General features: G+C 30.0%; 3 protein-coding genes across 3 annotated transcripts; all 3 read left to right on the top strand.

Annotated features, from left to right (window-relative positions):
* LOC124926558 (origin of replication complex subunit 2) lies at positions 1 to 2,086 on the top strand. Its single transcript, XM_047466806.1, has 6 exons — positions 1 to 215; positions 301 to 407; positions 472 to 604; positions 669 to 963; positions 1,049 to 1,276; positions 1,768 to 2,086. Exons 1-6 carry the CDS (start codon positions 81 to 83, stop codon positions 1,965 to 1,967), a joined length of 1,098 nt encoding a protein of 365 aa, XP_047322762.1. The 5' UTR covers positions 1 to 80; the 3' UTR covers positions 1,968 to 2,086.
* A 1,241-nt stretch (positions 2,087 to 3,327) lies between these two features.
* LOC124927403 lies at positions 3,328 to 9,336 on the top strand. Its single transcript, XM_047467809.1, has 7 exons — positions 3,328 to 3,771; positions 5,744 to 5,801; positions 6,349 to 6,429; positions 6,557 to 6,592; positions 6,839 to 7,051; positions 7,276 to 7,417; positions 8,595 to 9,336. The coding sequence occupies exons 1-7, from the start codon at positions 3,572 to 3,574 to the stop codon at positions 9,071 to 9,073; spliced, it is 1,209 nt and encodes a 402-aa protein (XP_047323765.1). The 5' UTR covers positions 3,328 to 3,571; the 3' UTR covers positions 9,074 to 9,336.
* A 4,367-nt stretch (positions 9,337 to 13,703) lies between these two features.
* LOC124925689 (putative dihydroflavonol 4-reductase) lies at positions 13,704 to 16,347 on the top strand. The gene is made up of 5 exons (XM_047465761.1): positions 13,704 to 14,020; positions 14,097 to 14,228; positions 14,318 to 14,482; positions 14,561 to 14,866; positions 16,031 to 16,347. Exons 1-5 carry the CDS (start codon positions 13,751 to 13,753, stop codon positions 16,169 to 16,171), a joined length of 1,014 nt encoding a protein of 337 aa, XP_047321717.1. The 5' UTR covers positions 13,704 to 13,750; the 3' UTR covers positions 16,172 to 16,347.
* The last annotated feature ends 3,118 nt before the right edge of the window (positions 16,348 to 19,465 follow it).

Here is a 19,465-nt window from a genome sequence, read left to right as displayed (position 1 = left end):
TGTGAAGATCGCACTTATACTTATTCTTCTTCTTCATCTTCTTCCTTTGATTTTAACAGAAGAAGTTAAACCCTAAATCTATGGAGGCTGATTATGATGTTTCTGAAGAAGAAGAATTCGCTTTCTCCAGGAACTACTTTCTGGCAAAGGAACTCGCCAGTTCAGGTAAGAAATCCGGTCATAAACTTACCGACATCAATCTCGTTGACGAACAGGTACTTTCACTTCTCCATCTTCTTCCTCTGGATTTTATTCTTACAATTCAAGTCTCTCTCTCTTCTAAAACCGCTTCCAATTTAGGTTTTAAGAGATGCGGCATCAAATCTCGAGACTAAACACGACAAAGAAATCGCATCTTTGATGAATCGATACAAGGATCTCTACTCACAGTGGTCCTTTCAGCTTAGGTATATATAGATATTGCTTTACTTCTTTTCCCGATCCATCTGATTTCTCTTTCCGATTTACTAGGTGTGGATTCGGTCTTTTGATGTATGGATTTGGATCTAAAAGAACTTTACTCGAGGATTTCGCATCAACGTCATTGACTGAATACACCGTAGTTGTAATAAACGGTTATCTTCAATCAATTAACCTTAAACAGGTAAAATTTTCATTCATTGTTGATCTTACTGTGCTTCAGAAAGTAATTAAGTTTAATTTTTTAGGCAGTTGTTTCTATTGCTGAAGTTCTATCAGATGATTTGAAATCAAGGCGGAAAACTTCCTTAGGGAAATCGCCTAAACTTCAACAACCATTTAATACCAGGTCCATAGATGATCTCATTTCCTTTCTCGATGGACCTCACGAGGATGGAAATGAATCGCTTGTTTGTATTCTCATCCATAATATTGATGGTCCGGGACTTAGGGACTCTGAAACCCAACAATATCTTGCAAGATTAGCTTCTTGTTCTCATATACGTATAGTTGCCTCTATCGATCATGTGAATACACATCTTTGTAAGTAACTTAATTTACGAGTATGGAAAAGGGATAAGGGATTAATCCTTGTTGAAGATTGAATTGCATTTTTTTTTTCTTGAAGTGTGGGATAAGAAGATGGTGCATACACAATTCAATTGGTATTGGCATCACGTCCCAACATATTTGCCATACAAGATTGAAGGAATGTTCTACCCTTTGATACTCGCACATGGTGGAACCACACAAAGGATCAAGACAGCCTCCATAGTTTTGCAGAGCTTGACACCTAATGCTCAGAATGTTTTCAAGGTTCTTGCTGAATACCAACTTGCTAATCCCGATCTAGAAGGTAAAGTGGCCAAATCGCAATTCTTTTTTCAATCTTACATGACATATTGTTTTCTCCACTATGTTAGAGTTATAGACAATCCCAATACTTTATTGGAATCCCATCATTGATTGAAGTGAAACGCGGTTTAGTTCTTCCATACCAATATCAATAACCCCTTTAGATTTCGTCTTTCCTTAGCCTCCTTTTACATTATGAGAATTACCCAAAGAGAATAAGCTAAAAATATAGTCTTGAGACTAGTTTTTAATTCCTTTAGATAATACCCACTATGATAGAGTATTCATGTGGTACTTTTTTCAAATTTTGGGCGAACAAGACTCTTAACACTTGAGCTATACCGGGTGAGTATAGTTTGGGATCTTAATCCTAACTTTAGGCGTGTTTTACTTTTTTTATCCTACATATCAGTCTTTGACGTAATATACAATTATATTAAATTCAATACATGATTACTTATGAACTTATCTTTCCTAACCTTTGTCTGTTAGGAATGCCGGTAAATAACCTCTACAATGTATGTCGAGAGCGGTTTCTGGTGAGCAGCCAGATAACATTGAATTCACATTTGACAGAGTTCAAGGATCACGAGCTTGTAAAGACGAAGAAAAACCCTGAAGGACAAGATTGTCTTTATGTCCCTCTTGCAACTGATGCCCTTGAAAGGGTTGTGACTGAAATTTGTCAATGAAAATATTATTAGGTTAATTATAAGCTGGATTGTATTGTGAAATTTTCATCTCCTTGTTACAATATGTTGGAGCTTATGGACAAGGTCAAAAGTGGCAATTAAGTTCTTATTATCGAGAATTGCGTTTGTTCGATTATTTGATTTAACTTTATCAAAACTCTATATGAAATTTGTTTTTTAAAACTTGTATTTTGACACAAACATCATCATAATCATAATATTTTTGAAAATTGATAAAAAAAAAATTAAGTAAAAAAATTTACTATCCCTTAGCAATCCTAACAATTGTTGATTTAGTTATTAGACTCCCCCATCTATAAAAATAACAGCCCTTTTGGAATTGATACATAGTAAGTTATTTGAAAAGGACTCCTAAAAATATCATAAACAGTAAATTGCAATTTAAAAGTGCATAATTTATTGTTTCGAATTTATGATTTTATGGTCAAATTTGTAAAAGGAGTAATTCTCACATTATAACTATTTAAAATAAAAACCAAGAGGATCCACTAATAATCTCTTCATTTTTTTCCCCAAAACAACTATAATGTATAACTATCAAATTGTTTAATTGATTAACTAAAATAATTTTACATTACTTTTATTAAATATTAAATACAAAATAATATTTTATTAAATATTAAATACAAAATAATATTTTATTAATTTATATAAAAAAAATCAAATAGCCCATATTTTAATGAAACGTGAATAAAAAATAAGTTAAAGACACTACTTAATATTGGAAACATTACACATTTGTTGTTGCAAAATTACAAAAATTAATTTTTTTTTATTAATATTTAACTCAAAGTTAATTTATTTTACAAAGTTGAATCATTTTGTTACGTCATCTCTACCGAAATAGAATGAACGAAAAGATTGTTTCTCTTTTAATCTAAGAATTTTTTTTACTACAACTAGTCTTATTATTATTATTATTATTATGTAATTTTTAATTAATCGATTCTAACTAGCAACATGTTTGGAACACTTCAAATTCAATATGAATATTAATGTTATTAAACATATATTTTAAAATATTATCTTCTAAATATTAATATTCAAATATGATAATTGACTTAAAAACAAATACTTTTAAATAAAGTTGTAGAATTAAAAAGTGTTTTTCAATATCATATATAACAAAATATTAAAAAAAATAATTAATGTTAATAAATATTGGATCTACTAAAAAAGAAGATAAATAAAAAAAGTCAGACATGTTATTCCCCTAACCAATTAGAGGATGCCACTTGGTGATGCGTGTGGCAAGCTGTTGCTGGAGTCGGCTGTAGACAATTAATCACCAGTCAATTATTGAAAAAAACAAAAACAAAAACAAAACATAAATCTAGAGAGAGAGAGAGGGTCAGGTTTCCAACTACGGTAAAATCCGAATCATCATTATCATCATCATCATCATCTTCAATCTTCATCCATAAAATACAAGGAAATCGGAGACTTTTAGTTAAAAAAGCTGAATAATTCATTCATGAATTCACGCATCCTGCATTCCCAAACCCTTTTTCCTGGATTTTCGCTGCGTTAATCTGTTCTTTATCGCCTAAGAAGAATTGGGTTTCTCTCGATTTCGGTCACGAATGGTGTGGGGATTTGGGGGAAGGTATTACTGGGGAAGAAAGGGAGGAGGAGGAGGAGGAGGAGGAGAGAGGAAAGTTGAAGGGATTGTGGTCGCGTTCTCATTTGTCTCCAGCCAGGAGAGCAATCTTAAGAACTATGTCGACCTCTACTCCTCCATCGGTTGGAATTCTCTCGTCTGCCATTCCGATTTTCTTAATCTGTGAGTTCAATTCCTCACAACCCTTTATTGAGCTTGTGTATTATCATCATGGCGCCTTTATGTTCTTTTTCTTTAAGTAGTGCAATATTCAGATAGGGTTTTATTGAAATATGCTACTGGAGTGTATTTAATCTATTCATTTAGTCTTTTCTAGCTATTTTAGAATTAGGGCTATTGTCACTAGTGATGATGGTTCAACCTAGGATGGGCTTAAAGCTTGCTTCTAATTATCAAAACATACCAATTCTTTTTTTTTTTTTGCTTATAAACTTGCTTTGATGTTCTAACTTGTAGTGATTGAGACCTGAATTGCCTTGCATTCTATTGAAACAAACTGCTGTTCTTCTTTGAAATGCAAATTTGGCCTTCTTGGAAAAGTGTTGAAACAAAAATCTTTTTCTTTTGGACATCTTGAACCCTTAGAGCTTGTTTGATGTTGGGTTATTTGGGGTTTTTGAAAATAATATTGTTTGATGAATAAGTAGGTTAGTTGAGTTTTTGATTGGTTGAATTACTGTAACGTCCTATTACGTTTAAAAATTGAATTCTATAAAAATAAAGTAAGGGTGTTTTAGTATTTTGGTTGATGTTGAGTTATTGGAAAAAAAATATGATGTGATAGTTGAGTTTTTCGTAAAACCCATTATTAAATGGCCATTGGCCTTTGGCATAGCTTCAATTAGCAATGATATATTGATAAGCAAAGATTAATGGCATTATAGATCCTATTTGAATGTACACATTAGTCATTTTCCTCGCAAGATTCTCCAAACTTATATTTTGTTCAACAAATTGGTCTAGGATCATCATATAACAATGCTTTTCTTTTCCAACACTGAATTTCTTGCATCGATCAATAGATGATGCAATATGGATATGTATTGAACTCCCTAAACTTGTAGACCAAGATTAACTAATTAAGCCTCTAAAATTTTGAAAAGATGATCTGAACCTTCAATATGTATTTATTTGATCAAATAAACCTTCTATCACTGGCTGTTATGAATCCCTGTAAAGCACATATGCAAAGGGCACATGCATATATAGACGATTGGTTGACAACTTTAAAGGAATCTATTGAATTGATGAAAGGCTTGTTTGATTCCATATTTATAAATGGAATGTTTAGATGATCATTTCCAAGGTTTGGGAGCTTGTTTAATATGTAGCAATAAGTTCAAGGGACTATCTGATCAACTTTCTGATATAGCTTGAAGTAGATTTAAACTGATAACATAGTTACAAAGTGAGAGATACCTTATTTAAAGTGGAGAGTAGAATAGAATGGAGGGTGGGAATGAGGTTCACAATTGCAATCTGCAATTGAGAGTATTAGGTGAGTGGGTAAGAGATTAACGATTAAGGAAGAAGAAGATAGGAGATAGAGAGAGAAGTTGACCTTAGAAGGTTTCTGAAAAAAATATCTAGCCTCCTTACAGATGAGGATGTCTTCTTTATATACCCATCAGCTGCCATAATCAATTTCCGGCTAATCCCATAATTTTGGCTACGGCCTTATTAATAATTATTTATTCTCAATCAATTAACTATTCCATATTTTGGCTAACTGCCTTATTTATAACTATTTATTGTGCATAATTAAAAATAGAACTGCTGCATGGGTTACGTCTACTCGTCAGCTTATTTTTAGGGTTAGGTAACAATCCCTCGTAACACTTTTCTGAAATTTTATGATCCTGGTTTGGATTAGGATTTAATTATTTGCTCGTATTTTTTAATTTAATAGTTCTCCTTGATTGAATACTGAATATATTTGAGATTATTTCATACTTTGTCATTTCTATATCTCGGCTATACCTTTTTTTCTCTTCGGTTCCTATTTACTTCATACTTCCATATCTTTCTACCTACTTGTAACCCCAAATATTTTTTTTGCATACATTATTCAAGATATTTATTTGTACTTCATTTGGACTCTTCTTGATTTCCTTTAAATTTATGATACCTGCAGATTTTCCCTTGAAAAGGCTACATCATTGGCACTTGAATTACTTAATGAGCTTATTGGGGTAAGTTGACATGTTTGCAATGACTTCTTGTGTTTATTCATGAAGACCAGCTGATCATGACAATTTTGATCTGTTTTCTTTGTGGGCACTTTAAATGCATTCCTTTGGAGTATGTAAAACAAGTTACTTAAGTGGATGCACCAATAGCCCATGGATTTAATGTGATTGAAAACAAAAATATATAGATATCTTGATAACTGGACTGTTGCATTATTCATCTGCTTCATTTTTCCTTAAGAATTTTTGGTTGAAGAAGAATAATAGAATTTTTTTTATGGCAAACATCTCGTCTAGATATTGATCAAAATGAGTTCACATTTGAAAACAAAACTTAGTCTAACCACAAATTCAGAAATTTACTGGCGGTTTCTAATTTTGATCCGGATTTAGATACTGTTCTAGAAACATATATTGTTTCCAAATAGGGTAGTTTTTGTTTCCCCTATCTTCTTATTGGGAGGTTATTAGATCAAGAGGTCATAGTTCTATTTTGATGAATTTTTAGTGCTTTCTTTACACTAGCCTTATTCTCCATTTGTTTTTGAAGGAGCTTAAAGTGAAGCCATGCCCAGTTGTGCTTGCATCTTTTTCTGGTGGTTCCAAAGCATGCATGTACAGATTTCTTCAGGTCATATTCTGTCTTCTCAACTTACTTTAGGCACAATTTCTGTTGCTTGTTCATCTTTTCATGGTTGTAGGTATGCTTGAATCTTGAGTAAGCTAGATTAGCTTAAACATATCTCATTTTCTTGCAGATAATTGAGGGGAGATGTGGAGAATTGCTGAACTTGGTAAGTTATTGGCTATTTAGTTATCAACTTTTTTTTCCATGATCATGATACGGACAAATCTACATTTATTATGTTTTCCAAAAATCACAATGATTTGTAAAGTAATCTGATCATGATCCTCAAAATAATATGATGATAAAATATACCAAATGAATCTCTATATCAAATGAAAAAGTATGATGATTTTTAAGTAAGAAATTTGATTCCTTTTGATACCAAGAGTCAGAGTTTTTTTCTTCTTCTCAGGATGAGTATCGATTAGTCAGAGACTGTATTTGTGGTCATGTTTATGATTCAAGTCCTGTCGACTTCACTAGTGATTTGGGGACCCGGTTTATTCAAAACCCATCTGTCCTATCACGAATAATAATTGGCATGGCTTCCCGTTTGGATACACTTTTCCTCAGCAGGATAGAATCACAGCGTTCTGAGTATTGGCAAACTCTATACTCCTCCGTGGTAAGTCTTAATCAGAGTAAAGATTGGTTCTTTTTTCTTTTTCGCAATGAAAGTGGCAGTTTTATTTATAGATTGACAAAAGACTCAACAAAATTTCAGATTACAAAGGAACAATTCACACAAATCAATTGAAATAAGACTACCAAAAGATTGATTCTTTCCTTGAATTGCTGGTTGAAGTATAAGATGTTTGATTAATTCACCATTCTTCCTTTTACCTGTAGAGCTTGAAGGCTCCCTATCTAATTTTATGCTCGGAGAATGATGAACTTGCTCCTTGTCAAATTGTTGTTAATTTTGCTGGACGACTACAAGAACTTGGTGGGGATGTCAAATTGGTGAAATGGACCAACTCTTCTCACTTAGGTATGTACTCCTAAACTTCATTTTTTATTACTATGGTTTATTTGTAGATGCTTTCTATTAGGGCCTTTTTTTTATTTGGGGTTATTTGAATGACTAAGTGGTTATTTTCAAATAATCTTGTTTGATGTAGATTATAGAAAATCAGGTTTCTTGAAATTATTTGGGTAAAAAGACATTAGTGCTTGTTTGATCTTGGATTATTTCCAACTAATTCTCCATCACATTAAGATATTTTTATCAATCAAATCAATTAATTCTATAATCAAAATACCAAAATACTCGTACTTTATTTTTTTTTTATAAATTCTAAGTACAAAAAGTTATTTAATAATTTAACCCAAATAATTTCACTTTTTCAATTTGAATTCATAACCCAGAGTTTTGTCAAATAACCCAAAATCAAACAAGTTATAAGTATTTTTATTTTTATTTTATTTTTTTAAACTGTGAGGTATTTTGGTTAATGAATGATGTGATTAGTAGATTGTTGATCACATAGTGGGTTATTTAGAAATATCTCAAATAACCTACACAAGGCTATTGTTAAACACTCAAATAAACCCATAAATAAGCCCTTAAAAGTATTTGTAATTTTGAAATCCGCTCTAAACTATTGATTGTTCTATACAAATCTTTTCAATTATGAAACCATTTTGAAATGAAACCATCTTTAGATGATACATTTTAACGGAATCTTTTATGTTTAAACTCTCAACCACATGTACCCATTTTTTTGCTAACTCAAGACAATTTTATTTTTGCTCGCATTAGCACCTATTTATGAAAATTTGTTTTCTTTTACTTTTTCAGTTAAATAGGTGTTGGCGCAGTAAAAAATAAAGGGTTCAATTAACAAAAATGGTCTTATATGGATTAGAGTTTGAACTAAAAAACCCTGATAAAATGAGAAATGGGAGGATTTTGCTTATATAGAAAATTAGTTTAAGAGCGGATTTCAAAACTAATAAATTCTTTCATCTTTATGCTAAGAGTCTTGTTGTGGGGGTCCTTCTTAGAACGCTAAGAATGCGGTGATTGAAGTCGGTTGTGCTAGCTTTCAGAAGTAAAAAGGTTTCATTTTTATGACATGAGACAATCTAACTATATGAAAGAAACCAAGGAGTTTTCAATCTTCAATGTTTGTTCAGCATCTAAAATATTTTTTCTTTCCACGAAGGTCATTTCCGTCATTATCCAAATGACTATGCGGCTGTAATGACCGAGCTTTTTGGAAAGGCTACGATAGTTTACTCTCAAAGAATCAGACAACTAGAGGGTATGGGCTTTGATGCTCTACACAATGAAGTATCAGGACCATTCGGAAGTCTAAGAAAAGCCATAATAAACGCAAACCAAAGCTTTCGTAGGGTTGCCCTTGAGCTAGATGACCACTTCTTAACGCCTACTTCTTCTATGACCTATCACGACAACAAAGTTGTTGGATCCCTCCCCGAAGCAAGAAATGAAGGTGTTGTTCCCGTTTGTAGCCAGCCACAAATAAATGCACATGGAGTACTCGGTCAGATCCTATTTGATGTATGTGTTCCCGAGAATGTGGAGGATTGGGATATAAGATCGTCGCCATCTTTAAAAATGGGTTCGTTTGTATCGTCGCTGAAAAGGCCAATGAAGTTTATTCGTCGCTCTAGGATGTAACTTCTTGTATTGAGGTAAACAGAAATCACCGAAAACCTAGATGCTTGAGCCCGGGAACAAATGTCAAAAGAATGAAAATATTGCCAAAGATTTTTTCGTGGAGTGTTTGTTCCTTTATTCCTCTTTTGAGAATGTAAAATGTTGTTTTTTCATGTGATTTGGTCGAGAAATGTATATAGAGTGACTTTATTTGAAAACGTTAATTCTGCTTATAATGTTGGATTATAACAAGTTCACATGTAGTTCATTTTGTTTATTGACAACACTTATTATAATTTTGTTTAATTGTTTCTACAAATTTGCTACATTTGTGAAAATGTGTAATAATGAAATATATAGTTAGATATCATTTTGCTTAAAAAATGACAGCAAATTATCACTCGACGATGAATCTTGAGCTAATCCGAGAAATTATTATTCTATCTATACAATTTATTTTTATAATTTCTTAATCTCATGTCTTGGCTAAAGATGATTATTTATTTATGAAGAGCATGTCAAAAAAAGTAAATAAAAAAATGACAGATTAAAAATAATTTGAATTATTTACAGAAGTTTATGAAGTAATAGGTTATGCTAAGAAAATAAAACAATTTTTTAATAGAAGTTGATTTATTAAAATGAGAATTTAAATGTATGTGATTGATTTCAAATGAATAAATATGACACAATAAGTCTTTTTAATTTTTTTTTTAAAGTTAGTGCTAAATTCCAAGGGAAAAGATGTCACCAAAAAGATGATTAAGAGGACCAACATCATTTATCACCAAGAAATAAATTTAAGCCAAATTGGCCTAACTAAAAACCTAATTTATGCCTACAAACATTGAATGATCAATCCACTTGAGAATTTAATGTTAAGCATGCGGAATCTCACTACTATGAAATGAAAATAAAATCAATCTCTATTCTATTGTCATTTACATATATATAATTTTATTTTAAATATAGAAAGTTATAATAACATCTCACTACTATAAAATGAATAATGATGCTTAATTTTTAAAGTGTTCGGATTGTCGGGTCGAGAGCTGTGGTTAATTTGGATATATATGTGAGAATAAATAAAATATTTGAGTCGAATTATGGGTTGACCCGCCCATAAACTTTAAACGGTTAAAAATAAAATTAAAAATGTTATAGGTTTGGTTCGAACTTACAAACCTAACAAAATAAGTACAACATTTTAACTAACTAGGCTAATAACACTTTATTTTTTAAATTCAAGACCAAATTTGATGAACACGGTGGTTCATCAATAATTTTTAATCGGTCATCATTCTCTTTTAACTCTGCGCTATATATTTCATTATTATTAGTTAGCAATAATGGAAGAATTCCGTCATATTTATAGAGATAGTGGAAATAATTCATATGAATATACTAAGTCTCGCTTGGGCTACTTTAATGTTAGTCTTTACATTTTCTCTTTCACTTGTAGTATGGGGAAGAAGTGAACTCTAGAGGTCAAACTAATTGAGTTGATGAATCAAACTGTATCAATTGTTTTAAAGATCGTTCTGTAATGTGAGAGTAAATGAATATTTGAGTCGGATTGTGAGTTGATCCGCCCATAAACTTAAAACGGTTAAAATAAAATTAAAAATGCTATCACATTTTTACCGTAATATTTTTTTCACCATTTTTTATATTATTACTCGTGCTAATAAATCCACTATGATCTAAAAACAATCTCATTATTTGTTGCAATCATTGGCTAAGACTTATGATTTTTTTTATATGCAAAGATATACTTATCCTTAATTTCAACTAGATTGAATGTATTCTCTGACCCCTTTAGATTTGCAACATGAGCTCATGAGCTCTTGTTGTATAACATATAAAATCTAAAGACATGAACATTTTAGTCCCAAAACTGATACATTAATTTCAATCAAGCCAAAATAACTTTAACATCTCCATTTATGTTTTGGTTGGAGTAATAGTGAAACATTTAGCATCTTCATCTATGTTTGGATTGAGTAATAGTCTTGGCGGATATATGTTAGGATTCAAGTGAGCTTCATTGCACTTTACAAAATTATTATTTGAATTTTTATATTAAAAAAATATGACATCACTTCTAATTTTTTTTTAAAAAATAATTAATTATTGATTTTTTTTAATTCTCACAAAATGACAAGATTTACGTCCATAATTTTCCTTTATTTTTGTAAATTTACCATATTTTTTTTAAGTCCACTATAACTTTAATTATTATATTCGATCATTGTAGTATTGAAATAGAAGTTAATGGAACAATTGATACGGTATAATGACTAATATAACATCACCTAAATTTAAGAGTGAAAGTTATGTTATTGAAACATATGTAAAATTTTATATAGAAAAAGGTTTTCTTGATATATTTGGATGTTTCTAATATAAAAAATCCTATTAACTAATATAGGAAAATCTTAAAATATTTTCCGAAAAGAAAATCTTAAAATATGTCTCTAATTGGGAATACAAGCAACCTATAACTATTTTGAATAAATAACTTTGAAAAGGAATAAAAAAATGTTAAGCCCTTAGTAATCTCTATTTTATAAAAATAAACTTTAGTTCTATATATGGGATTGAATATATTAAATATTGACTCGAACGTACATATTAATTTTAATTAAGTGATCTTTTTTTACATCAATATGAATTAGATATCCCATCTTTATAAGGTTTTGAGTTCGAGGTCATCAACCTACACAGTTTAATTAAATTGATTGAGTGTGTTTACGGATTATATACTTAATTCGGGAATTAGTTATACGCACTTTAAAATATTTGCAGAACTCATCGTTTTGTGAACTCTTACCGCTTCTGAACGCTTGAGCTACCCTAATATGTTATTTGTAAATTAATTTTGAAATAGTTAATAAAACAAAAATATAATAACATTTTCAAACAAATTATCTTATTAAAAAAATAAAATAAATAATTCTAAGTTGGAATAATTTTAAAATGTTTTACTAAATCATAACTTTAACTAATATATTTTAATATATTTTAAATGAGAATTATATTAGTTAAATTATTTAAATATACTATAAATTCCACCGTAATATATCATTTTTATTATAATAAAATTCAATAATTTGTTGGGTTCTTAGATTGAAATGATGGTAATAGCTTTTGAATCCTTACTTTCTTTAAAGTTTTTATTTTAATTTATTTTTGAAAACAGTATTCTCTTATTAAAAACAACTAACATGTATATTGTGCATTTGCACGAGTAATAATATAAAAAATTATAAAAAAAATATTACGGTAAAAATGTTTATGGGCAGGTCAACCCACAATCCGACCCAAATATTAATTACTCTCACATATATATCCAAATTAATCACAGCTTTCGACCCGACAATCCGGACACTTTAAAAATTAAACATCATTATATATATATATATATATAGATTAGTTAGTTAAAAAGTTGAACTTATATTGTTAAAATGTTTCGCGTTCATCAAATTTGGTGTTGAATTTAAAATATAAAGTATTATTAGTTTAGTTGGTTAAAGAGTTGTACTTATTTTGTTAGGTTGCAAGTTCGAATCATACCTATAGCATTTTTAATTTTATTTTTAATCGTTTATGGACGGATCAATACACAATTCGACCCAAGTATCCATTTACTCTCACATATATATCCAAATTAATCACAGCTCTCGACCCGACAATTTAAACATTTTAAAAATTAAACATCATTATATATATATATAAATTAGAGAAAAAAAATTTGGGCAAGTATCAAATCTTGCCCCATAATTAATTAAAATTAAAATAGGACTAATATTTGTTAATGATAATGGATATTATATTCATGACTATAAAACTTGCTTTAGCAGACCAATAAACTTATAATAAATGAATAACTAATAAAAAATATTTTAATTAATTTTAATATTAAAAATAAAAGGTACAAATAGCCCCCAAATAGCATATGTTTTCTTACTTAATATATTTTTCATTTGTAGTTTTTCTGTAAATGTTTAAAAAAATCAAAAACATTTAAGTAAATATTATCTAATAATATATATATATATATATATATATATATATATATATATTTATTTTATTTTTTTTAATTGTCAAAGTAAAACTTCTTTAAGGCCAATTCATATATATATTAAATTTTTTTTTTCAAACATTATAATTTGAAGTTTTGTATTATTTAAATTATATAAAGTTAGATTTTGTTTTTGACATATTCAAACTCCTTTAATTTATCATCTCCTTCACATTTATAAATAAAAGATAATTTAACTTTCTAATTTAATGTTTCTCTAAAATATTTGATAATTAAAATCTTCACTAATTAATGACATATATATTTTATTTATAAATGTCACATAAACAATAAATTAATAAAATTAATGACATAAATATTTTATTTATAAATGTCAAATAAATAATAATAACGTTTTAATCTATTAAACAAAATTTCATTTTTTATAATTTTAATAATAACTAGTCTCAAATATTTTAAAAAAAAAAACAATAATTAAGCCAATCATTCTTATATAAGTCAATATCAATATTTATAATAAATACCACCTAATTATGTCCTTAGTTTTATTTATTTATATGCTAAACTTTTCCAGCTTGTTTATTTATTTGAAAATGAAGAAGATGTCAAAATAGTATTTAACATAAACTAAAAGTTGTTGACCCGTTAACGAAATGAAGATACTTGTGACCGGCGCTTCCGGTTACCTCGGCGGCAAGCTTTGCACCGCCCTCATCGCTCAAGGCTACTCCGTCCGAGCCTTCGTTCGTCGCACCAGCGATCTCTCCTCCCTTCCTGTTCAAGAAAACCCTTCTTTTGAGCTCGCTTATGGAGATGTTACTGATTTCTCATCCTTCCTAGCTGCCTGCTCCGGTTGTCAGATCGTTTTCCATGTTGCCGCCATTGTCGAACCTTGGGTTCCAGATCCTTCTATATTCTCCAAGGCAAGTAGTCAAATCTCAACACTCTTCTGTATAATCGAGCGAGCTCGAATTTATTCTCTTTGTTTTCATGTGTTAGGTTAATATTGGAGGATTGAAGAATCTATTGAAAGTATATAAAGAATCGGAATCATCGATAGAGAAGATTATTTACACCTCTTCTTTTTTCGCAGTAGGATCTACAGATGGTTATGTTGCAGATGAAAACCAGGTATTATGATTATGATTATGAATTTATGATCATCAGCGAGTTCATGTCTTCAATTAGGTTTATATTATTGTTTGTTTGTTTTGTGGTAGATTCATTCTGGAAAGAACTTCTGCACTGAGTATGAGAAATCGAAGGTTTTAGCCGATAAAATTGCGTTAGAAGCTGCTGCTGAAGGCGTGCCTATAGTGGTAGTTTATCCCGGAGTTATCTATGGTCCTGGCAAGTTAACTACAGGCAATATAGTTGCTAAGTTGGTGAGTCTTCGGTTTTCCTTCCACTCTTTTAATTGGTTTATTCTCTAAACATCTTTTATCATTCTAAACCATCACCAGCTTGTTGAACGCTTCAATTGGCGGTTGCCTGGGTATATAGGAAATGGAAATGATTTGTTTTCTTTTAGTCATGTTGATGATGTAGTTGAAGGACATATTGGTGCTATGAATAAAGGTAGACTTGGTGAAAGATATCTTTTAACAGGTGAAAATGCTTCCTTTAAGCAAGTTTTTGATTTAGCTGCTATTATTACAAATACAAGCAAGCCTATGTTCAACATTCCTTTGTATGTTATCGAGGCTTATGGATGGATATTGGTTTTCATCTCAAGAATTACTGGAAACCTTCCTCTGCTCAGTCCACCGGTAATGCTCTGTTCAAGTTCTTACACACAATTCTTCATTTTTTTTTTTTCGATTTCAGCATCATGTTCTATTAGATATATCATTAATCTAATAAAATGAAGAATCTTGTATGAAAGTTAGAACACTTATGTGGTATATAGGATATGAAAGCGGATCAAGATGAGAAACTACATATCCAGATAAGATATCTAAAATAAAGTGTTATCCAGTTGCATCTCAATCTCAACGAGGAATCGTCAAATTTGTAGTTGTGTTGGGATTTGGTAAAAACATGTTGGGTGAGATCATGAGCTTCATTTGGCAAATGAAGATTTACTGATTTAGTTTATCAAATTTCTTTTAGAAACAGATGTAGTTGGATTGAATTTTGAGTTGAATGAGATTACAAATAATACCAAAAGGACCTAATCTGTGTTACATAACTAGAAATCTAGGGTTGAGATAGAGGATAGACATGACATGACTCATATACATTGAGAAATTAGAGTATTATTTTTTTGTGACATGGGTTTTTTGGTTGAGATAGGAGCTGGACATGACTCATATAGCTTGTTTGATATGGGGTCTTGGGGTTTTAATCCAGTTTTTTATAAATTCTTTTTTATCTCTAACCATCAAATCACTCATTTTATCAATTAAAATACCCCTACTTAATCCTTATAATATTTAAATTTTAAATACAAAAGAAACATGATAGTAATTTAACCAATTAAAACTCCAAATAACATATTTTTTCATTAAACAAAGTTTTTTAAATAAAATCCCAAAAAACCCTCAAATAACCAACATCAAACAAGCTCATACACATTGAGAAATTAGGATTTTTTTACGGGTTTATTCGGTTGAGATGAGGAGTTAGACATGACTCATATACATTGAGAAATTAGGGATTTTTTTGTTTTGTTTTTGTGACTCAAGTTTATTCCTAAGGTGGTTAGCATGACCCCATAGTCATAACACCTTTTAAATCAGAGGGTTCACACCCCTTTTGTGACTCGAGTTTATTCACAGTGGAAGTTGAACCTGGAATCATTGGTCTCTTAGGTAAGACCCTTAACACTTGAGCTATCCTGGTGGGTTAGGTTTATTGTTTATGAGGGTATTTTAGTCTTTGTGATTTGTCACTTGATTGAATATGTTTTTATTTATTTTTGTGTTGAACAGACTGTGTATGTTCTTAGAAAACAATGGGCTTATTCAAGTGAGAAGGCTAAGAAAGAGCTTGATTATGCTCCAAGAGGCCTGAAAGAAGGTCTTTTGGAGATGCTTCCATGGTTGAAGAGCTCAGGGCAGATAAAGTACTAGAATCAGAATCAACATTCAAAGTGTTTGCCTGGTTTGTACACATCTATATATTATCATATGGTTAACTAACATGTTTCTGCAATTCTGTTTTTTTTAAACCTAGTTTGTACTCTTCCTTAATTGGCTAACCTTTGATCAAAAGAATGTGGATAAAGATTTGGTAGTTGGCGGGTAAAAACCCGAAATTGGGTAACCTTCAAATGCTTATAAATTGCCAACAATTTTAAGTAAACTTGAAAGCCATAATAATAACAGTTCATGTTGTGTTTGTGATTGCACATGCAGCCATCATCAAACAAGAAGAAAAAAAAAACACATACAAACTTACACCATTAAGATAATTTTGAGGTTAAATGAGATTATTTAAACAACCCCAAAACAAAACAATACAACTAAAATGAAGATACAATTTTGACTTTCAAATGTTTCTGTGCAAAGTCAACAAGCTGATCCAATTCTTTTACATCCACATACCCATTACAGTTAGCATCGGCCGCCTGCACACCAGCCCGGCCCTTCCTTCCTGCGAACCAGCCTCCAGCGAGACGAACAGCTTTCCGGAGCTCTTCTTTGCTAATCCGGCCATCCATGTCGGAATCAAATTTCTTAATAAGCCATGCCTTGAATTCCTCCACCGTCATTTCTCTTCTTCCGTCGTGGGAAATCGTCTTGTTCTTGACGGAGATCGCCATATATACACTCTTTATAATGTATTGAAGAATAGTGTATGGTGTTTTGCCATGTGAAATGTACTCTGTTACTTATATACTGTTGAATTGGACCATTAGAATGAAGAAGATAATGATTAATATTAATATTAATATTGATTATAGAGAATTAGGTTCTTTAATTAATTTAAGGGAAAGGAGTACTAGATTCTGATGGAGATTGGAGAATTGTATAAAAGAGGAGATTGGATTTTAAACTATTGTTAGGGCGAGATTGAATTTGATGCCTCTTTTGAATGGGGTTATTTTAATAACTATATAGAACATATAAGAGATTGAATTTGATGCCTTTTTTGAATGGGGTTATTTTAATAACTATATAGAACATATAATGATATAATAATTGATGATGAATTTGAAGAGGTAAAAATATTTGGGGAAATAATTTAATATTTAATAATATTATTTTTTTAAAATATACTATATTATATTTTATTATTATAGTTAATGAATTAAGTGAGATAACATATGATAGTGGTAGTGGTTTGATAACTCAAACCAAATCTTAGTTATTTGAGGATTTTTTTTTTTAAAAAAAATAAATATTGTTCAACGAAGTATGTTATTTGTGTTTAGTTTATTGAATTATTATAATGTTTTTTTATATATTTAAAAATTAAATTTTTATAAAAATAAAATACTTAAATTTTAATTGTGAAATGAGTTATAGGATTGTTAGTTTCATTTGCAAATAAGGATTTGAATATGAAAATATCTATAAAAATAATTTGAAACACATTTTGTTGTCAAATATTTCTCTCATGTTGATTTAAATCCATCAAAATTCAAGAGTGTTTAAAATAAAAAAATAGACAAAAACATGAGAATATATTTTTTCTTTTAGGAAACAACCTACTGTGATTTTATTAAAAACACCAAAAAGAGGAAAAAAAAATACAAAAGTTTAAAATCAGATCTACATAATTTTTATATTTGACAGTGAAATAAGAACTAAATTACAGACATCAACAACAATTAATTAGCGCTTAAAGCGTTTTTACTTTAATTTTACTTGTGATATTCTTAAACGAAATATTGCATATATGGCAGAGTTTTCTATTCTCTTCATTCATTTCGATTCTTCTCTAAGATTGAATAAGTGCATTTCCATCTGAAGTTAAATCTCCCCAAATATCTTCAGCAGTTCTACTTCTTCCACTATAAGTTCTTGATTTTCTTTTTTCTAGATATCTTAGATTACTATTTTAAAGTAGCATTTCAACATACTTACATTGAAGGGTCTTCCTTTTGCTTTTTTCTTTATCCACTCTTGGATTTATTCTCATGTTCTTAGAAAGTTGATGATATTCATGTTTGCAGTATATCTCCTCCATATTTGTATTACAAAAGAGCATTCTCCAAATAAATAGTTTATGTCTAACTCAACTCCCGAAAATAAGACACAGTTGATATCAGAAATATTTATGTATTTTCGAATTCTGTCTTTTGTTGTCAACCTTTTCCTGTATACGAGCTAGAGAATAAATTTGTGACGATGATTAATCTTTGGAGATCATACCACATTATGCCAATTTACCTCTTGTACTCTTGTTTTAACTATTTTCCATGCCTTTCCTGTTATGAACTTCTCGTAATTTTTTATTTTCCAGCATATTTCATCATTTATTTCATTGAGTTGTTTCTGCCTCATTGAGTTTAGGATTTTGTCACTTTTTGGAATACGTCTAAAAAATGAATCACATTTACATTCATAGACGTCTTTGGATGAGTACTTGATGTATTCTCTTCTAACTTTGTTTCCTTGCATTTCTTCTTTAAACATAATGGGAATCCAGCCAAGGATCATGCCAGAATAGTACACCTCTTCCATTTCCAATTGTGGTTTTCACCATTTGAAAGCCATTTTTTCTTATTTTAGGATCTTCTTCAATGATAATGAGATTTTTTTTCATATTTGTGCTAAATCTTATTTAGCAATAAGTATTGATCAAATATCTAATGTTACAGCTTCGATTCCACTAAAAATGTCTTAAATTTGAAGTGTATTATAACTAGGATGATTGTGCTGAGTGTTAACTTTCTACATTTAAAAAGAAAATATGTAAAAGATAAATTCTTAGGTTTATGAAATATATTTTTAGTTATATCAATTTTTTTACTAATATTTATAATTGAGATAATTTTATAAAACTTATTTATTTATTTATTTGCACAAAATTAATTAAAATAATTGTACAAAAGAATGTTTTTGTTACCGAACCAAAAATTAGGCAATATCAGCAATTAAAGAGGTATTCTTTTTTCTTTCAACTTTGGTAGTTACTCTTTACGCTATGTGTATATTAGCTAGTGCATTTTCAATGCAGTTAGAATCACCATTTTCAATTTTGGTTTTAAAAGTAACATTCCTTCTTTCAGGGGGGATTTGGGTTTCAAACTCGGTAGGTACAGAAGCGAGGATAGATAAGGCTTCAACATTTGTCGATGATTCAGTATTGAAAGGAGTAGACTTCATCTTCCAATTCTTTGATATTGTTTCTTTAAAACTTTACAAAAATTATAAATAAAAGAAGAAAATTCAATGTGACTGATGTACAACTCTCAA

The sequence above is a fragment of the Impatiens glandulifera genome, chromosome 2 (assembly GCF_907164915.1).
Source record: "Impatiens glandulifera chromosome 2, dImpGla2.1, whole genome shotgun sequence".
NCBI classification, from domain to species: Eukaryota; Viridiplantae; Streptophyta; class Magnoliopsida; order Ericales; family Balsaminaceae; genus Impatiens; species Impatiens glandulifera.
This window is presented reverse-complemented; position numbering and strand designations above follow the sequence as displayed.